This window comes from Embiotoca jacksoni, unplaced genomic scaffold (genome assembly GCF_022577435.1).
Source record: "Embiotoca jacksoni isolate LCO1_2020_lvr unplaced genomic scaffold, fEmbJac1.0.p SCAF_12, whole genome shotgun sequence".
Taxonomy (NCBI): Eukaryota; Metazoa; Chordata; class Actinopteri; family Embiotocidae; genus Embiotoca; species Embiotoca jacksoni.
Window position 1 is genome coordinate 9,540,415 of NW_027185252.1, and position 25,597 is coordinate 9,566,011.

At 43.8% G+C, this 25,597-nt stretch overlaps 2 protein-coding genes across 3 annotated transcripts in view; one reads left to right on the top strand and one right to left on the bottom strand.

Annotated features, from left to right (window-relative positions):
• The window catches only part of lzts2a (leucine zipper, putative tumor suppressor 2a), a 40,705-nt gene extending 21,767 nt beyond the window's left edge, over positions 1-18,938 (top strand). The window contains exons 1-8 of one of the 2 annotated variants that reach the window (XM_069144642.1): positions 759-1,117; positions 12,334-12,990; positions 14,180-14,842; positions 14,928-15,050; positions 15,327-15,473; positions 15,811-16,320; positions 16,680-16,784; positions 16,897-18,938. In XM_069144642.1, coding sequence (XP_069000743.1) covers positions 12,367-12,990; positions 14,180-14,842; positions 14,928-15,050; positions 15,327-15,473; positions 15,811-16,320; positions 16,680-16,784; positions 16,897-17,079 — 2,355 coding nt within the window. In that variant the 5' untranslated portion in view covers positions 759-1,117; positions 12,334-12,366 and the 3' untranslated portion in view covers positions 17,080-18,938. Of the gene's footprint in view, positions 1-758; positions 1,118-12,333; positions 12,991-14,179; positions 14,843-14,927; positions 15,051-15,326; positions 15,474-15,810; positions 16,321-16,679; positions 16,785-16,896 lie in introns of those variants that run through there. The other variant, XM_069144644.1, reaches the window with a different exon arrangement.
• Positions 18,939-20,316: 1,378 nt separating this feature from the next.
• The window catches only part of pdzd7a (PDZ domain containing 7a), a 16,458-nt gene continuing 11,177 nt past the window's right edge, over positions 20,317-25,597 (bottom strand). The window contains exons 13-15 of the mRNA XM_069144048.1: positions 24,999-25,597; positions 24,674-24,774; positions 20,317-21,491 (exon numbers count right to left, since the gene is read on the bottom strand). The exon at positions 24,999-25,597 is cut by the window's right edge and continues 73 nt beyond it. Coding sequence (XP_069000149.1) covers positions 21,315-21,491; positions 24,674-24,774; positions 24,999-25,597 — 877 coding nt within the window. The 3' untranslated portion in view covers positions 20,317-21,314. The remainder of the gene's footprint in view (positions 21,492-24,673; positions 24,775-24,998) is intronic.

Here is a 25,597-nt window from a genome sequence, read left to right on the forward strand (position 1 = left end):
GACAGATTAGTTGATTATTTAAAAATGGTCTTTATTTGCAGCTTTAATACATCTGACTTCACACCCATCTTCCAACACATCTCTCAAAAAAAACAAAAAACAAGCTCCATTTCAATGTGGTTTAACTTTCCACTTATTCCTTCCCTTCTTTTCATTACCTGCCCGAATAATACCCACGCACACCTCCGTGCGCACGAGAGAGCACGAGGAGCGTGCGACCACAAAAGATTTGCAGAAACATGTTATGTAAGTTACCCCATCCGATGTTAATTGACCACCCCCCCCCCCCTACCTCCACCGTGTAGCGGCGGCGGCTCTTGATGTTAGTCGATGTTGTTTGATAATTGGGTGTAAACTGCATTGTTGCTCAGCCGAAGGGCAGATGCCGAAAACTGCGCGGGGAGGACAGAGGTGTTTCCCCCTCGACGCCCGCGGGCCACTCCGCTCCACCGAGCAGAAACCAGTGGATGAGATTTCCATAAATGTTAGATCTGACGCAGGATTGTGTTGATGCAGAGGGTACAGTATGTGTGAAAGGGGAGAGGTGGATGAATCTCAGGCTAAAAAAAAAAAAAAAAAAAAAAAAAGAGAAGGGGGGAGGAGAGAAAGAGGCAGAGGAGAGTAGTGTGCGAGTTAAAAGAGGGGAAACTAGAGGCAGAGAGGGGGGGGGGGGGGGGCTGGCAGACAAAAGTGGGAGAGGGGAGGGAGGAGGGAGGAGTGAAGTGGGGGGTGGGAGGGCGGTGCTAAGACAGGCAAGCGGGGAAGGAAAGCTGAGAAGAGGAACAGTGGAGTAAAGTGAGAGGAGGAGGAGGAGGAGAAGAAGAGGACAGGACAGGGAAATAAGGGGGCTTCTATTCGAAAGTCCTCGTGTGGAGATATGAAGTCCTGGAGCGGTGCAGAGGCAGAAAGCTGGAGTGTTGCAGGAAAGAGGTAGACGACAGGAGAAAAAAAAAAAAAAAAAAAAGAGGGAAAGACGAGGAGAATCTGAACCGACAGAGACCGGGAGGATTTTCTTTTTTTTTTAGATATCTTTTTCTTTTTATATATATATATATTTCTTTTTTTTTCCACGCGAGACGGAGACAAGTGGAGGCAGAGATGCAGGGCTCTCACATGGGTGAGTCGGGGGGTGTCTGCAGAAGTGTGTGCGTGAAACCTGAGTGCATATGTGTCTCCAAACTCTCCTTACTTACTGCTTTCTATTCCAGTTTGGCTTTGTTTACATGAAAGCAGATTTGCTCGGGTAAAAACTTCACGACCGCCTCGAGTCAGAGTGAAGCCACTTATGAGGGTGTCAATTGCGTAAATTACATAAATGGAAGGTGTAACGGAAAGAGACCAACGTTTCTTGGCACGGTGATTTTAACAGGACTGGAAACTAGTTTGGTAAAAACAACAAAAAAAAAAAAGTGGGTGACGACTTCTAAACCTGAGATCTGAATGATCATAAATTGGTTAACAATCCCTGGAAACTTTGGAGATTTATGGCAACTGGATGATTCAGGGTCAGCTGACTGGCACTAACTTTAAAGTTGTTGTTTTTTAAAGTTGTTGGGACTGAAGCTTTTGGGACCGAGTTTTGTGCAGAACCAGTGGTTTGGATTTGTTGAGGTGGGGTGATGAGTTTTTGGTTGTGTCTGAGCCAAGGTTTTCTAATTCTGACCCTGGGTAATCTGCTCATTACAGACTGTCGGGGTATTGATTTGAAATTTCAGCCTTTAGAAAAGCTGTTCTACCCTGTGGACAGTTGGCTCTGAAGGAGGAAGGAGGAGAAGGAGGGTGTTATTCAATCTGTCTGAACACACACTCACACCAACGATAAGAAAGCGCATGAGGCAGCATATACACTTCTACCAAAGTAGACAATTAAGTTGCGTCTCAGAAGTGTGTGACCGTGCGAAGCATGTTTTTATCCAGAGGACTCGAAGGGAATTTTTGTGTTTCTTTTGATGACAAAGCACTTTGGGAGACAGAGGGCTGCTGCTGTTCCTCTTATGTCTTCCCTGCGCGCGTAATTACAAGACTCCTTGTGTGCCTTGGGCCACATATTGTAGTTTCTCATCAAGTTTGTTTTGGCCCGAGAGTGATGTGTCAGCAGATATGTTTATAGACAGTACTTAGCGAGCTGTCCATTCACTCAGCTCTTTGTAGTATCTGTCTGCTTCGACCGCGTCATGTTAAGGTTTCGTTTGAGAGCACGCTGCGAGAAGACTGTAATTAACCGGACTGGATTTTTGGCAGCAGTTGGAAGGAGTGACTTTTAACTCCATAAATGCACAAGCGTTGAAGTTTAACTCGAGGGGAGGGAGGGGGGGGGGGGTGAAGAAAAGGTGGAGACAGACATGGAGGAGAAGATAGGTTACCTCATCTGCTCCGATCAAAACAAATGAGGTGAATGTGTGTCACATGCTGGAACACTTTCCAACCATGTTGACTCATGCTTCCCATGTATGGTCTATATATATGTACAGTCTTAAAAGTTAGTAAAGAAGCTCCAAATAGAAGGTAGTAAAACCTTTTGTTGTTGCTCTCTCTCTCTCCTTTGGATGTCCCTCCCATCATCCTCTTCCTATCAGGGCTGATTCAGGTAGCTGATTCATCTTGGAACCCGGTTTCAATTTGGTAAAAAAAAAAAAAAAAAGTTGATTGTGTTGTGCTCCATAGACAACCTTAGCTTGTGTCATTTACAATCTCTCTGAGGTAATCACATCTGCACCTGCAAAAAAAAAAACCAAAAAAAAAACCAACCACATCTGGTTATGTACACAACTGTTTGCTAACACAACATTTTCAAAAACACCTCAACCAACTACCAGTGTTACTGTCTATTCTGTGACCGCCCCCCCCAGGTGCTGCAACAAAGTTCAGGTAACGTTCGGTTATTTGCGCATTGAGAAAAAAAAAATCCACCATTTATTTGGATGATACTTTCTAAAGAGTTCATATTCCTGTGTTCTTTTTTTTTTTTTACTTCTGTAGCTGTAGTAGAGCCCTCCAGTGAGGAGCAAATGCAAATTTTCTTCGCAACAATAGGACAAAACATGTGATGAAATCCCAACACCAGTTCAGCTCAGTAGAGTCTCTGTGGTGTCGGTAGGAGGCTGAGAGAAGTAAAGACTGTATGTCTTCACAAAAAAAAGATTCAATAAAGGATTCCACAAAAATGCTATCAAACTCCAATGCTGACTTCTAATCCTGCGATTCTGCTGAGCTAGATCTCATGCCAGGTGTTTATGTAAAGCCTGTAGTTGTGGAGCATGGTGGTGCAGGGAGACAGAGAGAGAGAGAGAGAGACAGACAGACAGAAACACAGGAAGACAGCAAGACAGCGACAGAGTGGAAGTCAGCCTGACTTCTCTTCAGTTTGCTGAATGAGTATTTTCCACGCCAGTCTGTCCCCTCTTCCATCTTTCTCGAGTATACAGCAGCGCGGGGCAGCATGTCTGAATGCGTCTGCACATGTGCTTCTTTGCCGTGTCAGATATTTTCTCAGATGAGTAGAAGTGAATTATACATCGAGGCTGGCACAGTTAAAACTGAGGCGTCGCAGCTTATGTAATCGCTGCTGCGAAACTCATTTGCCTGGCTGTATTTAGTAGCACTTGGTATGTGTGTGTGTGTGTGTGTGTGTGTGTGTGTGTGTGTGTGTGTGTGTGTGTGTGTGTGTGTGTGTGTGTGTTTGAGTGGGCGGCATTGTGTGTGTTACATTCTGCTTCAGCTATGATTAGTGATTTCACACTAAAGCTGTCACACCTTAAGTGAAATGTAAAAAGAAAAAGAAAAAAGCTGAGCCATCTCAGATCCTGTGGCCTACTTTTCCTCCGTGGAGGATGTTTGCAAGTTAAACTGCTCTTCCTCAATATAAAGTCTTGTCACTGGCCCTTCAGTGGTTCTGCCTCACATTATGAGTCACATTGTCAGTCAAAGTGTGGTCGCTTTCAGTGTGAGATAACAGGCCCTTTCTCTCCACTCTCTGCCCTCTGTTCAACTGAAACAATGGCCGGCCGCTGTTCATACAGCCGCAGCAGCAGGGGGGGAAGGAAGGCAAGTTTAGGAGGGAAAACTTTACTCTTCTCTCATTGTTGGCACAATGGGGAGTCAGACAAGCCGGAGCGCTTGGATTTACTGAAATATATCCAGTATGTGAAAGACAAAAATGAGACACTCCTGCGCTGATAGGAAATCATAGCTGCCCCCCCCCCCCCCCCCCCCCCCCCCAAGTACTGTATGAAGTGCAAGCGAGACAGTTTGAACTGGTCATTGATCCTGACCAACCGTAGTGGACTGGCCAGGCTAATCCCTGCATCTCTGCCGCTGGCATGCTTGGTATTTCCAGTGTCTGTGGGTCTGACCACTGACCACTGCTGGATAACTTTCACTGCCTGGAAATCCTCCTGGAAAATCCAACATTTGGAGGGGAACAGGAATGTCAGCCATCTTCCTTTTTTTTTTTTTTTTTTTTTCACATACTGTTACCTCAGTTTCCTCAAGCGTCAGCAGCCTGCAGTGCTGTTAAAGGACTGGGTATGGCATAGCACTGCGTGTACTGGGATTTAATGGCGGGTCATATTGATGATACAGAAAGCTCCTATAGGTGAAGGTTTGACCAATTCGAGGAGAAAATCAGGAAAACATTGCGCACAGCAGCTTGTGTTTAGTTTTGTTATCTTTGACGTTGCTAACCAGCAGAGGCTGCAGGATGTCTCTGATTCTGACTATGAAATGTTGTGATACAGAAAACATGGTGGTTTTTATGCTTCAAACAAACAAGATATAATGTTATTGAATCAAGGTGTAGAGGAGCAGGGAGACTTAATAGCCGTTAGACACAGCTTTGCTAGATGTTTCCACCTGTTTCCCATCTTTGTGCTCAGCTAATTTTACAGATTTCCTCCCAAAATGTTTCCTATTCCTTTAATTCCTTAAATGTTTACATTATTTTGCCTCTTTTTAAAAGATGGATAAAAGTATTTTCTTTATACAATAATATAGAATTGTTGTATTTCATAAAACATAGTCCAGAAAAAGCTTGTTTAGGTATCAGTACTTTATATTCGGGTAAATGATATCCGGCCCTACTGCTTTTAAGACGTTAGCGCGACAACTTTACTTTAAATGTACGCAGTAATTCTGTCCATACAGCGTGGTGAAGCTTAACATGGGCATGACCGTAATATTTGTCAGGTCTACTTAGACAAAATACATACAACTCCGGTTTATTAAGCCAGATGTGGTTCTCTGTGAAGAAGCCAACAAGGCACCTCACTGCAAACTGAACAAATAAGTAAACATTGACAGTTTGTTGTCTCCAAATAAGCAGAGCTATTTTTTTTTTTTTAAAAAGGCTGTGTGTCCACTTTCATGTCATCCCATTTCCCCATTTTCAATAGGTCCAACCCGCACAGGCATTTTGTGAGTCATATGTGATGGAAAGAGAGCGGGAGAAGCTGGGCTTTGGTCGACCAACTAGCACATTGGAATTGAGGCCAGATGCTTTGAGATGCTAAAGAGCCAACCTGTCCGCTGTCAGACTGTCACACACACACACACACACACACACACACACACACACACACACACACACACACACACACACACACACACACACACACACACATTCAAAACACACTAGCTCATTCACTTATTCACTCACTCTCTCTGCCGTCCTCCCTCCCCCCACCTCCCCCCCTCTTCCTGTCTCTCTATCTCATTTTGGCCTGCACATGAAAAATGTGGGCCTCCGCTGCCATAGCAACGCTTCCAAACAGAGGGTCTGCAACAGCAACAAGTTGGTTGTTAAAGAAGTGGAAACAAAAAAAAACCTGGATTAAGGGAGGACCTGTTGCCAATTATTCCTGCACAGACTCCCTCCTCCCCCCCTTCCTTTTTTTTTTTTTTTTTTTTTTTTTTTTTTTAGAAACCTTATTTCTCCATTTGTTTCACCACAGAAACAGAAAGCCTGGTTTAATGAAGTCAGAGCTCTGCAACCGCCTGAGCGCAGCAACTTTTGTTCAAAGTTACAGCGTCAACCGCTGTCACTTTGCCAAGCAGGACAATATCTCTCTGGCTTGAGTGAAAGGAGATTTGGCACTGAGGCGATTGGGTTAATGAGGGGTGAGAAAGTTTGCATGCATTCAGCAATCTCAAACACACCCACACTGTGAGACCTTAAAGCCGAGCAATGCGGGGGTAGGTGACAGTGAGCGACCACTCAGACAGACAGTCATTGTGTTGGAATGGAGGAATGATATAACCTCAGGTCTTCTGGCAAAACATTAAAGGACTCCTCTCATTTTACAGTGGAGTCGGCTGACTTCATTACAATACCATTTTCTTGCCTGTTTGAAGTTTTATTGTGGAGTTTCAGTGAGTAGAGTCGTGACAAATAAATGGGAGAGTAGATTAGGTGCGGACTGATTGCCTTGCTGAGGTATTGTGTGTGTCAGTGTGCTGCTGCCTTGCCCGTACTTGTAGATTTTCTTTTGTGAGCCGCCATCAAGGATTATGATGACTCACCTAGCCTTGTCTCTGTCTCTGTCTCCATCCACTGCGATCCCTGGTCTCAGGATTAATAGCGGCCACCCAGGCTCTGTATACCAAAGTGGCATTATTTCTGCTGGTTTGAACAAGCTCTCGACTTCACATCTCCTTCCCTGTCCTGCTTTATTGTGGAAACTCTTGAGTCTTTGAGCACCACCGACTACTGTTTTTGTGAAGCTCTACTGTGCAGTGACTACCCATTGACGAAGAGGAGGAAACGTTATACGAAGGCATTTTTTATGAAGGGCTCCTATTACTGCTTGCACGCTGATAATTTGCCCTAGTCAGTACAGCGCCGACTTTGATCTGACAATTTTATTCTTTCCACCTGTTGCTCTCATCTTCACGTTGCCTTTGCCTTTGGTTAGTCACGCTGTGGTGTTGCTGTTAAAGATGGAAATCTAGCCGTAGACCAGCGAGCAGAGAGCCATATGAAAGCGAGGTGGATAGAGAAAAGAGAGTGAGAGGAGAGCAGTAGAGCTATGATCCAGCACAGGAAACAGGAAAGGAAGGAAATGGGGGGGGGGGGGGGGGGGGGGGGGGCCGGAACAGGAAAGAGGATGAAAGTGGAGGAAGGAGGTGGAAGCCTCTAAAAACGTGGTGGTTTGTTGGATATTGTCACCTTCACCGATACTTAAAGTTGCACTGATCAATTTTCTTGCACTAAATTGATTAAAAGATGACATTTTTACAGTTTTAACGTCTTCCAGCTGCTTATTTTCTTTGTACAGCTGACAACAGGAAAGCTTACACATCACAACTTTCCCTGCACTAAACAGCAGACAGATTCAGTTAACTGGTGAAACTAGCGGAGTGTTTTAAAACTCGATATCCAGATATTTCCCCTGGAAGGTGGTGGAGACCAAACTAGAGATAAAAAAAAAAAAAAAAAAGCCACATATTGGACTTAAATGCAGGTTTAAGTGAATAGTTCTACTAGATCCATAATTTAAAATGACTTGACAATTAAAAATGCCAAACATCTTCCTGTTCCAGCCTCTCAAATGTTAAGATTCGAAAAAAAAATTCTAAATATTTGGGCCTTGTGTAAAAACAGGCTATCTCTCACACTTTTTTTACATCCTATAGTTTCACTGATTCAGTAATCAAATGATGAAAACGACCATTTGTTACTTGTATTCGTTATGTTTTGATTAATTTAATGGTAATAGATTTATTTATCATGATTAAATGCTGCTATTGCAATATTTAGATCAGTTTGTCACAATGCTGTCAGGTTGTTCACATTGACAATGACAGTCAAGTCAGTTCAAAACAGAGCCGGCACACTGGAACCATTTAATCTTTCATGGATACACAAGCAAACACTATGCTTGTTGGTACAAGATTAAACCAACTTCCACACAACTAATCCTTTGCTCTGCTGTGGATCTGGTGCTGCTACAAGTTGGTGACAACACACACCCGTAACCTTTATGGTTTTACAGGACTGAGGACGCTTCAGCTTGGTTTGATTTCATAGTCATAGCTCACATCAACCGAAAGTCCTGCAAATGCAGCCGTAGTCAGAAGGCCTCAGTTTACATTTCAGCTGTAGTTTTCTCTGCTGTCTCATTGTGGTACAATATCTGAAAGAAATGTGAAAGAAAGATGTAAAAAAGAGAGAAAACTTCCTTAAAGCTGGCATGAGTAACATGTTTGGTACTCAGCAGCGGAGGAGATGGTTTAGATAAGAGATGATGTCTCGCTTCACATTTGATTTTGTCAGGAGATCTTAAGGGGCTCAGACCTCTGTCTCTTTGTGCTTGCCAAATACTGATCAAACAGGATTATAGATGCCTGGTTTTCCCAGGAGCTCAGGCCTCTTTGGCGCCTCTTTTTTGGACTACCTGTTATTGGAAAATCCCCTAAAACCTCCACCCAACCTGCCTTTGTGTTTTCACCCCCCTGCCCGCCCCCATTTTTTCCCTCACTTCCCTAACTCTGTCCTGAGCCCAGCGGAGTCTCCGGAACTGCTCGGAGGTTGCGTGTGATTTCAAGGGGCGATCTGCTGCTGCAGAATAATGGGCTTCCTCTCCTGGGTAATACAAGCGTTATTAACGGATTTATCATAACGGGATTATTTCCCCATCACAGAACCCACTTCTGGATCTTGTTAGAGAGCTACCTGGGAACTTCTTTCTTCTGTCAGTCCTGCTCTTTCTCATCTTGGGTCTGCTGGTGCCATGTGGAGGGTAAACTCTCACAACCACTTGGGTGTATTTCCAGTTCCTGTCAGAAGCAGTGAGGCTGCCTTCAAGCTATTCAGCGTCATTTAATAGTTTTAGAGTGTCAGGATGCGGTGTAAAGTGCCCCTGGGTTGACCCCATAATAGCTGGCTGCAACACTATTGGAGTTTATTTTTGAACGTCGAATCAAATGCCTTGCTGTGAGAAATGCCTCATGAAAGACTATCAGAATGATTTCAGGCACTTGAGATGTTTTCTATTTTTAGTGGCGATGACTGTTTTTTCTCTGCCTGTCTTGTGCTGCTGACAGCAGAGGAGGATGTGTGTAACGAGGAAAGGTGGAGGAAGCGGTGAGGGCGGATGGAGGGATGGTAAAAGTATTTTCACCTTCTCAGGAATGCAGCCAAGAAGGAGAAGAGGGCTTCAGAAGCTTTAAGAAACAACCAGTGAGCGACATCAGAGGGGGAAATTAGCTTTTAGGATTTGTTGCCAGAGCAGCCAGAACAAAACCCCACCCTTGGAGGTCACAGGGGTGGGAGGAGAGAATCAGACCAGCTCCCCTCTACTCATCAGGGGGTCAGGGGGTAAGGGCTCGGGGGTCACGGTTGACGACCGCAGAGGGTTGTTAATTCTATTATCCCTGCCTGAGAGGTCCTTGTCTGGGCTGGGAGTGAAGAGGAGGTGGGGGTGGCTGGATAAAAGGTGAAAGGAGGTTCTGAGGCGTGATTATTTTTGGCATGGGAAATGATCACACACACCACACACATCCTTATCTCCTTGACTCATGTGTACTCACGGAGCCTTTCCTCTCTTTAACTCCCCGTTACTCCCTGTCACGCATTGCAAACATGTTCAAAGTTTAGTCAGCATGGAGGGAACTGGCAAGAACGGAATCACCCTGCTGACTGATCGCCAACAAATAATGAGACCAACACTGTATTTCAGCCCGTTCTCATTCCCAGGATGTCAAATAGTGTCATTTTTACAGCACTGATGTGAAGTGTGATGCACACAAAGTGCCCTTTGGCATCGGCACGTGACCAGCTGGGTTGAAGAAGGAAGTCATGTGTCCAGGAAGGAGGCCGAAGGTGGATGGATGGCACAAATATAACACTTTCATCCAGGAGACCGGTGTTACATTCAAAACATGATATGGATTTCTTTTATGTACTTTTGTCCCAACACCATTAGGCCTTTACTGTCCAAAAGTTTGCACCGGTGTCCCCAATTGTACAATCTGCGACAAGTGTAAACACCTGTGCCCTTAAATTTCTACTTTAATGTTTTGTGTTTGTTTGGGGAAATGTTCGCTTTTCTTGCGAGACGTATCTTTAGTGGAATCTGACAAAATGCAACATAGAAAACCGAAAACTCCCTCTCACCCTGTCCGACAGATTTCATTTAGGACATGACTGATATGCACCTTGCCGCATCCATTTTGTGTGAATGGAGGTTCATACTTATGCCCTTCTTGTCTGTATGAGTGTGTTAACCCCTGGCAGACTCTGCTCAGCCACAACACACCAAAGGATTATTCTACTTGGCCAGACGGGTTTGAGCTTGGCACAACTGGCTTAGGATATGTGTCCCCTCTTTGTCCCGCTGGGCAACACTGATAATACTATCTGCAAACGGAAGACTTAATCTGCTACCACTTACTGTTAATAATATCTATCCATGTTTCTCCTCCTAAAAATAGCGCAGAAACCAAGTGAGGCTATTTTTCATTTCTTCTTTTTTTTTTGATAGGTGTGAGCGTTGTGATCATGAAACCGTGAAGTGACAACATTTCAAACCTCTTTAGAAGTAATACATAGATGAGTGCTCACGGGTTCAGACGAGGACATTCAGGAAAATCACACAGCAGCTGCAGATGGTGATGACTGTGACTCATCCCCTCTCCTTCTGTCTATGTTGTCCTCAGCCTCTGCTAAATCCATCTTTTTTTCTCTCTCTCTCTTTCTGCCTCGTTAATGACATCGGCAATTAGCTGCGGCATCAGTAGAGCCGTACAGTTTACTTAATGAGGGATGAGCCCTGACTGGGGGTAGAGAGGCCTAAAATCAATAAATAATTTGGCTTCATTGTTACAAAGAGGATTGATTTTGATTAAAATAAGTTTGCATGTAAAATAACTCACTATATTTCAATTTTGTTAATATTATAGGTGGTGTATTTCATGATTTTAAAATGAACAATCAAAGCGAAAATCAAGTGATTAGCTCTATTGGATAGTCGTTATTTAGCACACAATGAGTCTTATTCACTTATTGTTTTACACACCGATAACCCTACTTATAATAATAATAATTTTTCATATTTAAGTGAAAGCATATTACATCTGAAGGAAAAGTTTTATGTTGTTTTAGTGTGTTGACGTGCCAACATTTAAGAACTGCAATACAAGGAGCTCACTTTAATTATTCATGATTTTTCTTCCAACTGTAAAGCTTTCTAATAATTGGGCACTCCCTGTACTTGAACTTTGTTGACTTTGATTTTTGTCCTGCAGCTGTCACACTGACGTTGCATGGATATGTATGTGACGACATGAACACATTCAATATTTGATTACACAAGCTGAGGCTGAGTGATAATTAATAAAAGGGTCATTAGATTTCTACATATGAACCCACTGACCAAAAAAAAAGGAAAAACATCAAGAGGAAACAAATGTCAAGCTATCAATCAAAAAGTCCAGATTGTCTAGAGAGCCCATCTCTGTTTGTTATTCATAATAAAAAAATATTTCTGTAGTTGTTGCGCTCCAGTTAAAACTTAATTTTAAGGCAGCCGACATAGAGGAAAAGTACAACTGATTTACCTTAGTGAAGGCCTTTTCCTGTCATGTTGCAGTAGGGACCTGAAAATTAAACATCTAGATGGAATTCAGCCATTGATTTAGCCATAAAGTTACTTATATGAGTCAAACTGTCCACTGTCTATTGAAGAGACTCTCTTCATGTGGAAACAGAGGAAAATACTCAACAGAAAAAACTGTTTCTGGTCTGGAGTCGCTCAGGATTCACACTCTCTCTTGTGTTTTAAATTAAACTGCCTACAATTTATTTAACTGCCTAGTAAAAAAAAAAAAATCAATGTGAAAGGTCTGAGTTAATCACCTTGAACCTGAACAGTTCAGTCCAGCCGCTGGTGTCTGTGCAGTCCAGTGAAATATTAAAAATATTTTTTTCCAATAAGTGTCAGTTTCCATCTTATCATCTCTTTATCTTTGTGTGGTTGTGCAGCAACAATTCACACTGCTGTATTAGAGTCTCACTGGGTTCCTCACTGTGCAGCTCTGTGCAGAGGTCTCTACTGGGTCCTAGTGCCTGCCCTTTTTGTGCACAATGTGATTCTATGTCAAGTTTTTGCAAGAAAAAGCAGGAACATTTTATTTTATAGGAGTATGTAGGCATCCAAAGTGCCATAAAATGTGTTGTGGCATCAGTGGCAGTTAGAAGGAAGTACAATGGTTTTTAAATATTGAATGAAAATGTTGTATGGATGTTTATATCCCTACAGCTGTGCGTGTGTAATAGTTACATACGTTGCATCAGGAGTATGAATTTAAAATGTTGTCTTTATTTCTCTCTCTTATCAGAGTGTGTGGTGTGTCTGACGCCGTCAGGCTGCCATGGCTCTGGTTCAGGCTCTACCTCTGACTGTGAGTGACCACCCCAATCCAGGTCTCGACATCCAGCAGTGCCGGCCGCTCCCATCCCACTCCCCCTCAGGCCCCTGCTCTGGCCCCTGTGGGCCCTATAGCTCTGAGACAGCCATGGGTTCTGTCAGCAGTCTCATCTCAGGCCGGACGCACCAGGAGAGACACTGCAGGGCTGCCAGCGAATTCACCAACAAGCCACGTCGCTCCACGCCAGCTACCAGCTGCTTCCGGCTCCAGGACAACACCCTCCGCAGTGGAAGCTCCCTGGAGCAGCTGCTGGCTATCAGCAGCCAAACACAGCCTTCAGCCCAGGTCCTGCCTCCACCGCTGCCCTCCAAGAAGCAACCCAGACCTGGAAACTGTGCCGGGGCAGGTGGGGGTGGGACGGTTGCCGGGGCAGTAGGTGGTGGCACCAATGGCAACTTTGGGTATGTGAGTGATGAGGTGGTGGTTGGAGACTGGAACGACAACCTGGTGCTGACAGCTGCAAGTCCCTGCAGCGACTCGGAGGACCAAAGAGACAACAGGACTCTGAACGGAAACATCGGTGGACCTCCACCCAAACTCATCCCAGTGTCCGGACAGTTAGAGAAGGTGAGGAGAAGCTTGTAGAGGTGGAACAACAAATCTCCAGACCCATTTATTCAGCTCACCAAAGATGCGTTAATGGCAGAGCCTAAAAGTTAATTCTTGAACTTTGAAACAATTGTCATCATCATCTACACTCAAGGTTCAAGCTTTTTACACATCTTTCAACCACATCACAGTCATCTGAGCAAACTCCATTCACTGATGAAGTCTGTGAGAAGTGGTTGAAAACTCTTGAAAAAGTGCTCATGCACAAGAAAATGATGTATGAATCTCTTCAACCTCAGCCTCAAAACTCAGATGCGGGCTTTCATAACCTGATATCGATGTTTTGTATGTGACATTCATCCGTGGCACTAGAGTGGTGTCACAAGTGGAACCGACCTTACTGGAAATATTGAAGTGCTTTTTAGCATGACACTGTATCCTTCTCAGCTCTGTACGTGCTGCTGTGTCATTGCCCGTGACCTCTGACCTGAAGGACCTATAGGATGATGTCTTCTTCAATTACGGTTCAAGATTACACGCTGGGACATTAAATATCATACGGAGGACTTTTGTCCTATCTGCTCTTCCCTGAATACATACTGCACCGATGAAACACTTAAGCCGACAGGAGCGTTTGTGCCACCGGTGTGGACATGTTTTACAGCAGATCCCCCTCAGCTGTCTAATTGGCTATTTATTTCCATCGATCCAGTGGGAAGCTTAATCACCAGCCTGACGGGCTCAGATGGATCATTTGACAGCTCCTCACCTTGCAGACACATCTTGATCAGTGTCGGAGCTCACTTACATCCAGTGACATATTTGGTGAACCCTGAGGAAGATCATTAAGAAAATGCTTACAGAACAGAAGAAGCTATCACCTCCTCCGTCTTTGTCGTGTCTCTTCCTCCACTCACCTCCCTCCCTCTTTGTTTCTCTGCCCTTTAATCAGATTTTCTCTGTCCTCTCCTCTTTCACGTTCTCCCTCTACTGTGTCTCTCTATCTTACAAGATAGGAATATTATTAAGAAAATTGCTTAATTAAGCCCATGAATATCAATTAAAGCAAATCAAACTAATCAGAGCCGGGTGGGGTGACCTGCCAGCACATCACTCACCCCTCTCTAATGAGTTTTATTCAGCCGTTGGTAATTAGCGCAGCTTAGCTTTTATCAGCCACTAATGCTGTTTTACTCTTAACTTTCAGAACATGGAGAAAGTGCTGATCCGTCCTACAGCATTCAAACCCGTAGTTCCCAAGAATCGTCACTCTGTGCAGTACCTGTCGCCACGGCCAGGGGGCAACTGTCTGTCGGAGAGCCAGGCCAGCCTCAACCTGCTGCTGCCCCTCGGAGGATCCAGCAACGCCGGCGGCACAAACGTTAACTTGGGCTGCAGCAATTCCAGCTCTGAAGGGAAGCGTAACTCCTACAGCGGAGGTCGCAATGCTCGGAACAGCCAGTCCTGCTCCATGTCAGATTCAGGGAGGAACTCCCTCTCAAGCCTCCCCACTCACAGCAGCACAGGCTACAGTTTGGCCCCCAGTGAGGGTTCCAGCTCTGGGTCTGGCACTGGGGGCCAGCTGGAGCCCGTGCCGGGCGTGGGCAGAAACACTTCAGGTGGAAGTGGGAGCCACGGCCACAGTAACTCAGACAGTGGACGTTCATCGTCCAGCAAGAGTACAGGCTCGGGGTCGCTAAGTGGGCGCGGGCAGCCCCTGTCGGACAGCGGGTCCTGTGGCCACTCGCCACCACCTGTGGAGGGCTACGAGGCCGTGGTGAGGGAGCTGGAGGAGAAGCTGAGGGAGCGAGACCTGGAGCTCCAGCAGCTCCGAGAAAACCTGGATGAGAATGAAGCCGCCATCTGCCAGGTGAGACATGGTCGCCTGACCGTGCACACGAACTTTCAAAACTCTCTTACTCTCTGACCTCTCTCCATATCTTTTTCTCTGAAAGGTGTATGAAGAAAAGCAGCGTCGCTGTGAAAGAGAGATGGAGGAGCTGAGACAGAGCTGTGCCACCAAGATGAAGCAGGCCTCTCAGAAGGCGCAGAGAGCACAGCAGGTGCTACAGTTACAGGTATGCTACGTATTTAAGACCCGGTAATCTGTTTGTAAGAAAAATATTATATTAAATCAGTGTGTGCGATAGTTTGTTTTGACTTTGTGATGTCAATCATTTTCAGAAGTTGATGTCTTAAGTTGATATAATTTTGTCGGAAACCTAAACTTCATATAGATCTTCTCTTCCAGTTATTAATGTGGTCTCGCGCTTTAGTGACGAGTCCACAGATTTTCTCTTTGACCATGCGTCTTTTATTTTATACTGAACATATCCATCTTTGTGTGTTTCCAGGTATTTCAGCTACAGCAGGAGAAGAAGAAGCTGCAGGAGGACTTCTCCTCGCTGCTGCAGGACAGAGAGACTCTGGAAAGGAGATGTGCCACCATCCAGAGGGAGCAGACGCAGCTGGGGCCACGTCTGGAGGAGACAAAGTGGGAGGTGAGCCAGAGTCAGAAACCGGAATGCGGTTGGGTCAGGGTTAGCGGAGTGATGAAAGGTCTCGAGCTTTTGCTGCATGTCGTTCCTCACTTCTCTCTCTCTTTCCCTTTTTATGTTTTTCTCTAGTGTTTACTTACTAATAAAAGCATAAACTGTTTACTCACCGATAAAAGCATAAAATGACACCCAGTAGCTTAAATTATCCTCATAAGCTCATAAACTTGAAAGAGTTTGCCTTTAAGGAGCAAAATAAAAAATCCCAAGTGTCAGTCTGTGATCTGCCATAAGAGACATTTTGTTCTGTATTTTCAGTATTTCAGTGCATCTCTCTGTTCAGGTGTGTCAGAAGTCGGGAGAGATCTCCCTCCTGAAGCAGCAGCTGAAGGAAATCCAGTCGGAGCTCAGCCAGAAGGCAGGAGACATTGTGATCTTGAAGGCGCAGCTAAGAGAAGCTCGATCTGAGCTGCAAGCGAGCCAGGCTCGATCCCAGGAGGCCCAGACCGCCACGCGGACGCGATCTCTGGAGCTGGAAGTCTGCGAGAACGAACTCCAGAGACGCAAGAGCGAAGCCGAGCTGCTCCGGGAGAAAGTGGGCCGTTTGGAAGAGGAGTCAGCCCGGCTCCGTGACACTCTGTCCAATCACGGCGGAGCCTCTCTACCTGGAACCATGAAGGGGCAATGCATGAGCCTCTCCCTCCAACAGGGTCGAGGTACTTCAGGCAGAGGCGGTCCCAGTCCTTCTGTGTACCGCGACGGAGAGGAGACCCATCTGGTCTGGGGTGGAGAGAGTGATGAATCCAAGGCTCAGAGGCTGAATGCAGAAACATTGTTGGTACTCAGACAACAGGTACATGACTTTCCTGCAAATTTTCCAGACACAAGTGATGAAAATGAATCAGTCCAACGGTGGAAAGTAACTCATTTAAAAGTACATTTATTAGCAGTTAAGTGCAGTATTTAGAATGTTATAATGATACTTTTGTACTTATGTATGTGTTTTACTGTGTTTTTATCCATGAGTTTGTCCCTTAGGTATTTTGTCATTGGGTTTTATGTAATTTAAAGGCCCAATTATTTGATTATTATTAAAGAAGGATGTTGAGGGGAGTATCCCGACAATGTGGTATTGCTAATTCATCTCAAGTAAATGAGCTAAGCACAGTATGACTTTCTCCACTGAAACAGTACATGTTTTCTTTCCCTTAGGTGGACAGGCTGAAGGCCGAGCTCATGTACGAGAGGAGGACGAGTGAGGAGCAGCTGTCCCGGTTTGAGGACGAGAGGAGGGTGTGGCAGGAGGAGAAGGAGAAGGTAAGTAATGTCTTGGTGACAGACTTTTAATCTTTGCTATTTTCATTCAGTGTCACACGTGTCAAAATAGATTACAAATCTTACTCTGATCCTCCTTTTTCTTTAAACACAGGTAATCCGCTACCAGAAACAGCTGCAGCAAAACTACATCCAGATGTACCGCCGCAACCGCGATCTGGAGAGAGTGATGAGGGAGCTGAGTTTGGAGCTGGAGAACAGGGACATGGAGGACTACGATGTCCACAGTGGCAGCAATGACATCCACTTTGAGGAAATCACTGCCACAGAGATCTAAACACGCACGCACACAATTACAGTTATATGTGCACAGAAACATGGAAACGCAACTCACTAAAGACTCCGAAGATGTAAACCAAACGTTGAACTCCGGGCCAAATACTGCACCGTCTTCAACATGGCTTTACCTGGACCACTGAACGAGCTTTCACCGCTCGTTACTGTCAAAAGGGAGATCTCCCAAAGGTGCATTTGTTCTTCCTGCTAACAGAGATGTACTCCAATAAATCCTTATAAGGTGTCTCCCGTGACGCTTCTAATGGGTTGTATTCCACTTCAAAGCTAGCACAAAGACTTTTTTTTCCTTCTGTGGGAGCAAAAGCAGTGAAAAAAAGTGTTTCTTTCTCAGACCACGTTCAAATCAGGTTATTCAAAATCAATGGGACCTTTTAAAGCAAAAAAAAAAAAAATGTACTACATGCAGAGCAATGTGGTCCAAACGTAATCACGACTTTCTTGGTAGCACAAGATGTTAAACGCCCGGCCACCAGCGTGCATGTAATCGTGCAGCGAAACAGCAGTCCAATCAAACTCCACCACCGCTGGCTATTAATGATGACCTCATCAGCCGTCCAAACTGTGCTCATTGGCGACACGAACAACCACTGTCCGACAAATAAAAGGAAAATACCACCAAATATTATTGTTCACATCTCATAGTTTTTACAGTATAAACCGTCCATTTAATTATACAAATTATAAAGTATATTTTGCTGTTTCGGAGGTATTATATCAGCGGTGTGTTTCTGAAAAGGAAGGTATTGTGACTTCAGATAAATGCAGTGTAAATGGTCGTCACTGGCAACAAAAGAATCTGCTCACCATGAGAACCATGGTTGTACTTTGCACAACTTCCCTGCTCTCTTTTGTTCGGGATGTTCTTGTGAGGCAAATCATCAAACTCAAACAAACCGATTTTGACATGTGGCTCTTGGTTTGCTTACACATGGACTTCCTGTTCTGTCATTTCCTAAACTACTGGAGACACAGAAACCGAACGCTCAAAGGGGAGGATTTATTTGAACTTTGCGCATGTTTTCTAGACCACCACACTGATGCTGTTGCACTTGATCAATGTGTCAACTTGTTCAGACAATGCAGCAAGCTGACATAAACATTTATATTTCACTATAATTCAGCACTCGGAAGCATATGGTAGCAAGGCAGATATCACCAGGATGCCACTCATTCCCCTCTTTCACTCTGACTTTGTCCTTATGTCTGTTCTCGCTTTCTGCTTCTGACTCAACTATTTGTACAACAGTGAAAAGCAACTCGGCGGTCAGTATCAGGAAACTAAAAATAGAGCATATTTACAGTATTGCAGCTTGGTAGAGACGTCACGGAGATTTAAGCCAGTGTTTGAACTGTAGGCATGCTTCTTCAGAGTTTCCGTTTATTCCCCTTCACTCCCATTAGTGCTCTTTATGAAGCTCTTGGCAACCCGAAGCCAAATAACATGTTTGAAGTCTTCCTAGTCCCCCAGCTAGAATATAAACTTCCCTGACTGCTATACAGGTAGTGAGACTGGCATGACTGCATGTCTTCGTTATAAGAGATTTCAGGAGAAGCTGGTTCGGGTGACAGTGAGATGAGAGTGTGCAGATGCAGTAGCTCCAGCGCTGAGTGTCCTCAAGGCAGGTCGGCTTCTGAGGGCCTAAATATAAACCGGTGAGGAGCATGCTAACTTTTTGAAGCTGTGGGTTGCGCTGCTCTCACAGTATATGCAGGGCTGTGTGTTACACTGAGCATGTCGGTATAATAGGGCTGCTGAGAACATTTATTTTGCAAAGAGTCTATATCGAGGAATAATAGTTAAATGGAAATTATACAATGGAGATGTTGTATATTTTTTTTATATATATATATGTATATGTATATATATGTATGCATATATATATATATATGTGTATATGTGTATATATATATATGTATATATATATGTATACATATATATGTATATACATGTATATATATGATATATATGTATATATATATATATATAGCACCTCAAGATATTTTGTTGTAGTACTGGTATAAATGTGGGTTAATGTATATGGCATACCAACATTTCAAATGATGGATCAATTACAAACGGAGGCGGCAGCATAGAAAGAGTGCACCTAATACTGTAATGCATGGAAAAATGTATGTTTACATTATATAATCTTTGTGGAAAACCATCCACCCTGGCGACCAAACTTTGCAGGTGTTAAAACAGTGGGGAGCTTTTATTTGAGGCTCGTTTTTGGCCTGTTGTCTCAATTTGAATTGATCTTTCACTTGATAATCAGTATCATCCTATCACACTAACTCATGTCGTCATCGTTGGTTTTTGTCATTCATTTATAAATGCATGAGATATATTATTCTGAGAGACTTCTTCATCCAGCTGAGGTCAGTGTTGACACAAACAGAGAAAGTGTTATGTTTCCTATTCTTGGAAATTCAGTTGAACTTGATCACCGCATTTGATCGGGCTATATTTTGCATGACATTGCCACATTTACTGTGGTTTATTCTAGAGTATTAAAAAAAGTCTGCACTGTTCATAAACTGTTAAGGTAAAGCCATGGGAAGCGACTCTGAATGGAACCAGTTGTGTTAGTCCAGCCACATTCACTTTACTAACCAGACCTAGACTGTTACTTACTCACCACAGGTACATCATTACAACGAACACAGGTGTTGCAAAACAAAAACTCACTGAAAAGTTCTGTGTGCATCTTGGACTTCCATTTGTTTTCCTCAAATCTCGGTTCTCTTCATTGTTACATAACCGTTCTTTTGTGTAAATATGTAAAACACTAAATAGTATAACAGAGTGACATTGTCTTTTATTTAGACAAATATCTATTTCAAATGTAGCCACTGTGACTAGACCAAAGCAACGTAACACATTCTCTTTTCTGTGGCATTTTTGTTTTTCATCCTTTTGTGCGCCATTTTTTTTATGTTTGCTTACATTGTGTCTTCATTAATTCATAAAGTATGTAGTTGTCATGAATATTTTTATGTGTACATTTCTTGTACAAATGACTGTTTTTAATTAAAGAACAAGTTGTCACACCTTAAAGTGACTATGGATTTGATTGTTTCTTTTACGTGAAACACAAAGGTTGAGTAAATTATTTGGATTGAATTCAATTATCTGAAGAACTTCGTACTAACTCAAAAGGCATAGACGGACTCGGTTTCATCAGTTTCATTTAATAGTATGCCAGAATAACCCTTACCCCTTAACCAGATATAAACATTTCATCCTGAGCTTTTCTAACGCTTAATAAAACCAAGCTTGAGTAACATTTTATTAGTGTTTTCCCCCGCTCCCCGTCCACAGAAGTAAGGCACTATGCACATTACATTCTCCTGGCCATATCTCCTCTACCCCACTTTGAATTCAACTGTGCCACAGGCCTCCATGTCCTGCATTTCTCATTGACATGTTTTTCCCAACTCCTCCACATGTCTGCATAATCTCCGTCCACAGCATGGTGTAATTAAGCCTCTAAAGTGGCGGATTGCTCCAAAGCACGAGCACTTCTGCCAGAAAAACACAGCAAAAAAATACTGAGCAGCAATTTGAAATAATCCCCACAGACATCCTCTAAACCCAAACTATCAGTTTTGACATAATACATGGGTTTAATCTGGGTATAAATCTATAAATCTCATAACGCAGGCTGGGGTAATCTCCCTCTGGCAGGGCTGCAGGGCCAAGATGCTTCAAGTGAAAAGTGCAAACCACTGGCTCCACGATCAGACGGGGCTCTGAGGTCACGGCAAGGTAGCCACGTGTTTGAACAGTGGCACATAATCTTATCACAAAACACCTTTTAGAAAACACGTAAATTATTTTTAGTTAATGTGCAATGTATACATTTGGTAAAATGTTTGCTAAAAACACTGAATGTTATAAAAGATAAACACTTGCAACATTTGGGCCTCATCTTACATTTCGTTGAAGCAAAAGTGATTTCTAACAATCTTTTTCTTGATAAATATGTTCCTGTATCAGTCTTAAAAGCCAGCGCAAACCTTTCTTTTTGACATATTTCCTGGCATGTCTTGTCGCAACTCTGCCTTTGATCCCCTCCTCTGTGACCGGAGCCCCACCTGTCCTGCACTTCCTCCTCTGCAGTGAATCCTGTCGTTTATTCAGTCCCACAGGAGCTTCAGGTTTTTGTTGTCCTTCATGCCCGAGCAAAAGTCCGGCTGTGAGGCACACAAGGTTTAGTCAGCAGATCTCTTGGGGCTGGTGGGGGTCGTAGGGACCTTAGGGACCTTGACCACAAAAACCATCGGGTCTTTGGCCCTGTTGCTGAACGCACGGCGAATTTTGTCCACAGCGTGCTGATGAGTCACTCCCTGCAGACTCTCACCGTCCACGGACAGCAGCTCGTAGCCCGCCTGCAGATGAGCACACACGATTTAACACATTAAGGCAAGTTAAACATGAGTAAAACACATAATAAGATTTCATCTTATTTTGTGATCGTTTAGATCTCTGTGCGTTTTCCTCCCTCTCTGTATCGCTTTTCTGCAGCAGTCTTTCTTTGTCTTGAGCAACATTATGGACAGTCTCCATGAATCTGCAGTAATTGTGTCCCTAAGTGAGAACGTAATTTATGCCAGAGAGAATTGGGACTCTCCCATGACTTTAATATATTCACACTGAAGGCTGTCACTAGTGAACAAATAAAGTTTCCCTTTCAGCACAAGGTTATTGAAAAAAAGAAGAAAAAAGAACATACAGAGACAACCCCCCCCAACACACACTGTTAGAACCATTTGCTCAATGTTTCCTGCAGGATACGAGCAAAATCTTTGGAGCCCCGAGGAGAGGAACTTCCTCTGATGTCATCAGCGTTTGCTGAGGATGCACCTGCCTAATGTGCTCACCGTCAGTGAAGGTTAGAAACACATAACACAAAAACACACAAGGCCGAGGGCCATTGTTGAATCTCCACCAATCACGTCTTTCTTCCTTTCTCTTTTCCTTTCCAGTCATTAGACACAAATAGAATATTTTCCCCTTCATTCTGCACCAACCTATTCTTTCTATTATGGTCCAAACATCTGTGGATATGGGAGGAGGTCTGAACTGTGCTGCCCTGCGTTTGTCCTGACAGGTTTTCTTAAAAGCTGTAACCAGACAGTCTGGTGCTCACCGCTAACCTTATAGCCTTTTCAAGCGAACAGTATCAAAAGATTTAGATCCATTTAACCAAAAGAGGAGATTAAAAAGTGTTTTTTTCATTTTTATTTTTTTTTTAAAGTAATTTATCTGAATTAAATAGATCACAACCTAATCTGCCCTATCCTCTTCACGGCCATTCATGGAGCGCATTTATGAGGTTCCCTCTTTTATAGCCAATGGGCATCACGTTCCAAAAATAACATGGCCTGTAAAAATTACTATCGCTTGCATGGGAGGATCTGTGGCCAAATAAATTTAACTAGAATATTTAGCTGAGGAGAGAGGAAGTATTGACTCTCTGTGTCATTTATTATCAATAAAATATCAATAGTTTATCACATCTCTCTATAATTGTTTCTAAATCTACTAAAACCCTTTAGACTCATTTATCTCTATCTAGACAAGCTCACGTTCGGCTCAGGTTTTAGATACCCGTCTCTGAAACATTTGCCGACAGCCAAACACATTTTTTTGTCTAAGGTTTAGAGAATCCCAATGTTAATTTCATGTTAAGACACTAACTTTTTTTGCTGTCATGAGTTATAGCTGATAAAAATATAATTATTTTTGTAGGTATTAATTCACCTGTCACACATTTACCGTGCCCTCTTCAACAGCCAGTTAGTGACACACTCACGTACAGATATCCAGAGTCTGGATATGTGTGCAGACTGTATACACAAAAAAAACAACATACTTCGGTAGTTATCAGGTGGGTCTGAGGAGACAGGATGCGTGTAAACACTGAGCTGCCCGGGTCTCACTTCCCTCAGCAGTGTAGGGGGAGATAGCACTGACCCATGGAGCTGATATGGGCAGGCTGTCATGCCTGGTTTTTAAGGTACGAGGTTGAGACGATAGATAGCACTTGGATGCTCACAATCAGCCATATATCTGTGTCTTTAGTCATAGTAACATCATGGCTAAAAAAAGGATGGTTATATGTCAGCATCCTGGTATCCCGGTTAAACCTACAACTTTGTTCCAGATTGAAATATCTCTACAATTATTAGCTTGATTACTGTGACATTTGGTACAATCCTTCACGGAACCTATATAAAAATTAATTCTCCTAACTTTGATCCGCTCCTGACTTCTCCTCTAACGTCACCCTGAGGTTGATGTTTGTGGCTTTTAGTAAACGTCTCAATAACTGTTCCCATCAGGATGGATATGAATTACTCTGGTGATTATCTGGCTTTTACTACCACCATCAGGTATAATCTTTAACCTGCCCGAAACAAAAAAACAACAACAACCCGATGACGCTCCAGCCGGCCTTTCTGTTTGTTGTTAATTAGCAAATGTCAAAACTTGCTAAACTAAGATAGTGAACATTGTCTACCAGCATCAGCAGTTTTGCATTGTTAGAAAGAGAATATATTAGCATACTAATGTTAATGTTTTCTCGTTGCACCACTTTGTAAATGTTTAGCCTAAAAGAGCCGCTAACGTGGCTGTCAACTTTTGGTCTACCTTTAGTCTCTTTGCCAGGTTTTGTTTTTATTTTCAAACTTTGCCATTCCTGACACTCTTTTGCTTTACATTCTTCTTGTTCCAAGATTTGGCTGTGGTGTTTGTGTAAATCTTACTGCAGGCATCTGGAGGCACTGAGGGACCATAAGAGGGAAGCTCTTCAAATTTGAAATGCTGAGCAGATACTGGATCCCCCTCGATGTTTGACACACTAATCAGGCATAAGACCTGGCTAGTAGTCAGATGACAGCGTGGAGTTAGGCAACACATTCAAATTGACCCACATGTATGAATTAGTTAAATACTATTGCAGGTCTTTTTCAGACATTGTTAACACCCCCCCCCCCCCCCCCCCCGCACACACACTTATGTTCAGGTGTTTTGTCTGCTGCATCTTTGACTTTAAAGCTTCAAGTATTAGTCTGTGTTTAACTGTGGTGAATGAGTGTGTGTATCATGTGTGTTTAAGTGAACCAGGCCAAGATCACTGATGACTGTTAAGTTACTTTGTGGGCAATATATTACCAATACATTAGCAGACCAGCACCCGTGTACCTCATCAATAATGGAGGTGATGGGCTACTTGAGATGGCTCTCCTCTCATCTCTCCACTCCTCATTGTGTTCAACCTCTCCGTCATCGACACGCTTACTTATTTCAACAGCAACCCATAACCGCAGGACAGATGCCTGCCAGGTAGTTACTATAAACTACCACCTAGATGGACGTTGGATGTGCTTTAAAATCAGGGTGAGCTTCATGAAGTTCATTCTCAATATTTATGGTGGAAAGACCTGAATATGTTTCACATATTTGCTACTTTTCTCTCAGACTTCAAGTGTAGGAATCCTTATTTTTCATGCCTGCAGAGCTGAAACCCATTTTTATAAAATATGGATGTGTTTTGGATGCTCACCTTCAGAGCCTCATTTGTAGATGCAGCGCCTCCTGGGAAGATTTTCTCAATTTTTATCATGGGCTGGACCCTCGACTCTACACCTCCAGAGATACTTATACCTGCAAACCCACAGGGATATCAAAAAATAATAAACTGTAGGATTCCTGCATTGTAGTTAGTCTATTGTTATATATACTCCCTTTGGTCTTTTTCAGCTAATATTACAGCATTTAACCATTTCAAATGCCTTTTAGTTTGGTAGTAAGTGATGCCCTGACCTCTACTGATGATGTAACGAGCAGCTTTACAACAGTCATTCAGCAGTGTTTTGTATTGTGCTTACCCAGTGACTGCTTGGCCTTGGAGAAGGTCAAAGTGGTGATATCATACTCCTCAGGTGGTAGGGTTGTTCTTCTCTTCACTCCATGACTATTTGGTGAATGTCCGTTCGCCTGCAGCCCACTCCCTCTGCCCGTGGATGGGCTCCTCTCTCTCTGGGGATCAAATACGTCGGCCAGAGGGGTTCTCCCTCTCCGCTCGGAAGGAACACGCACGCTGACCTCTGTGTAACCCTCCTGCCTGCCCTGTCTGCCCTCTCCGCTGTCAGGACTCCCCTCCCTCCTTCCTCTCCCGAGGCCGTTCCTCACAGGCGACCTCCCTCGTTCAGGAGCCACATCTCCTCGGTCGGACGCGGACAGCAGGGAGACCTCGTCAAAAGGCGCTGCCCCGTTCTCTCTTCTGTTTGGGGAGCGATGCGGTTGGCGCCCTCGTTGGGTCCTGTGCGGTGATTCTGTGAGGAGGAAGCTGTGAGTGGGCGAGGGGCTGAGGGAACGGGAGCGCGCACTGGAGGAAGCATAGTTGTCCACAGGTACATCCAGCAGAGGGGTGAAGGCACGAGATGGTGGCAGATGGCCTGACTGTTGGCCGGACAAACGCAGTCTC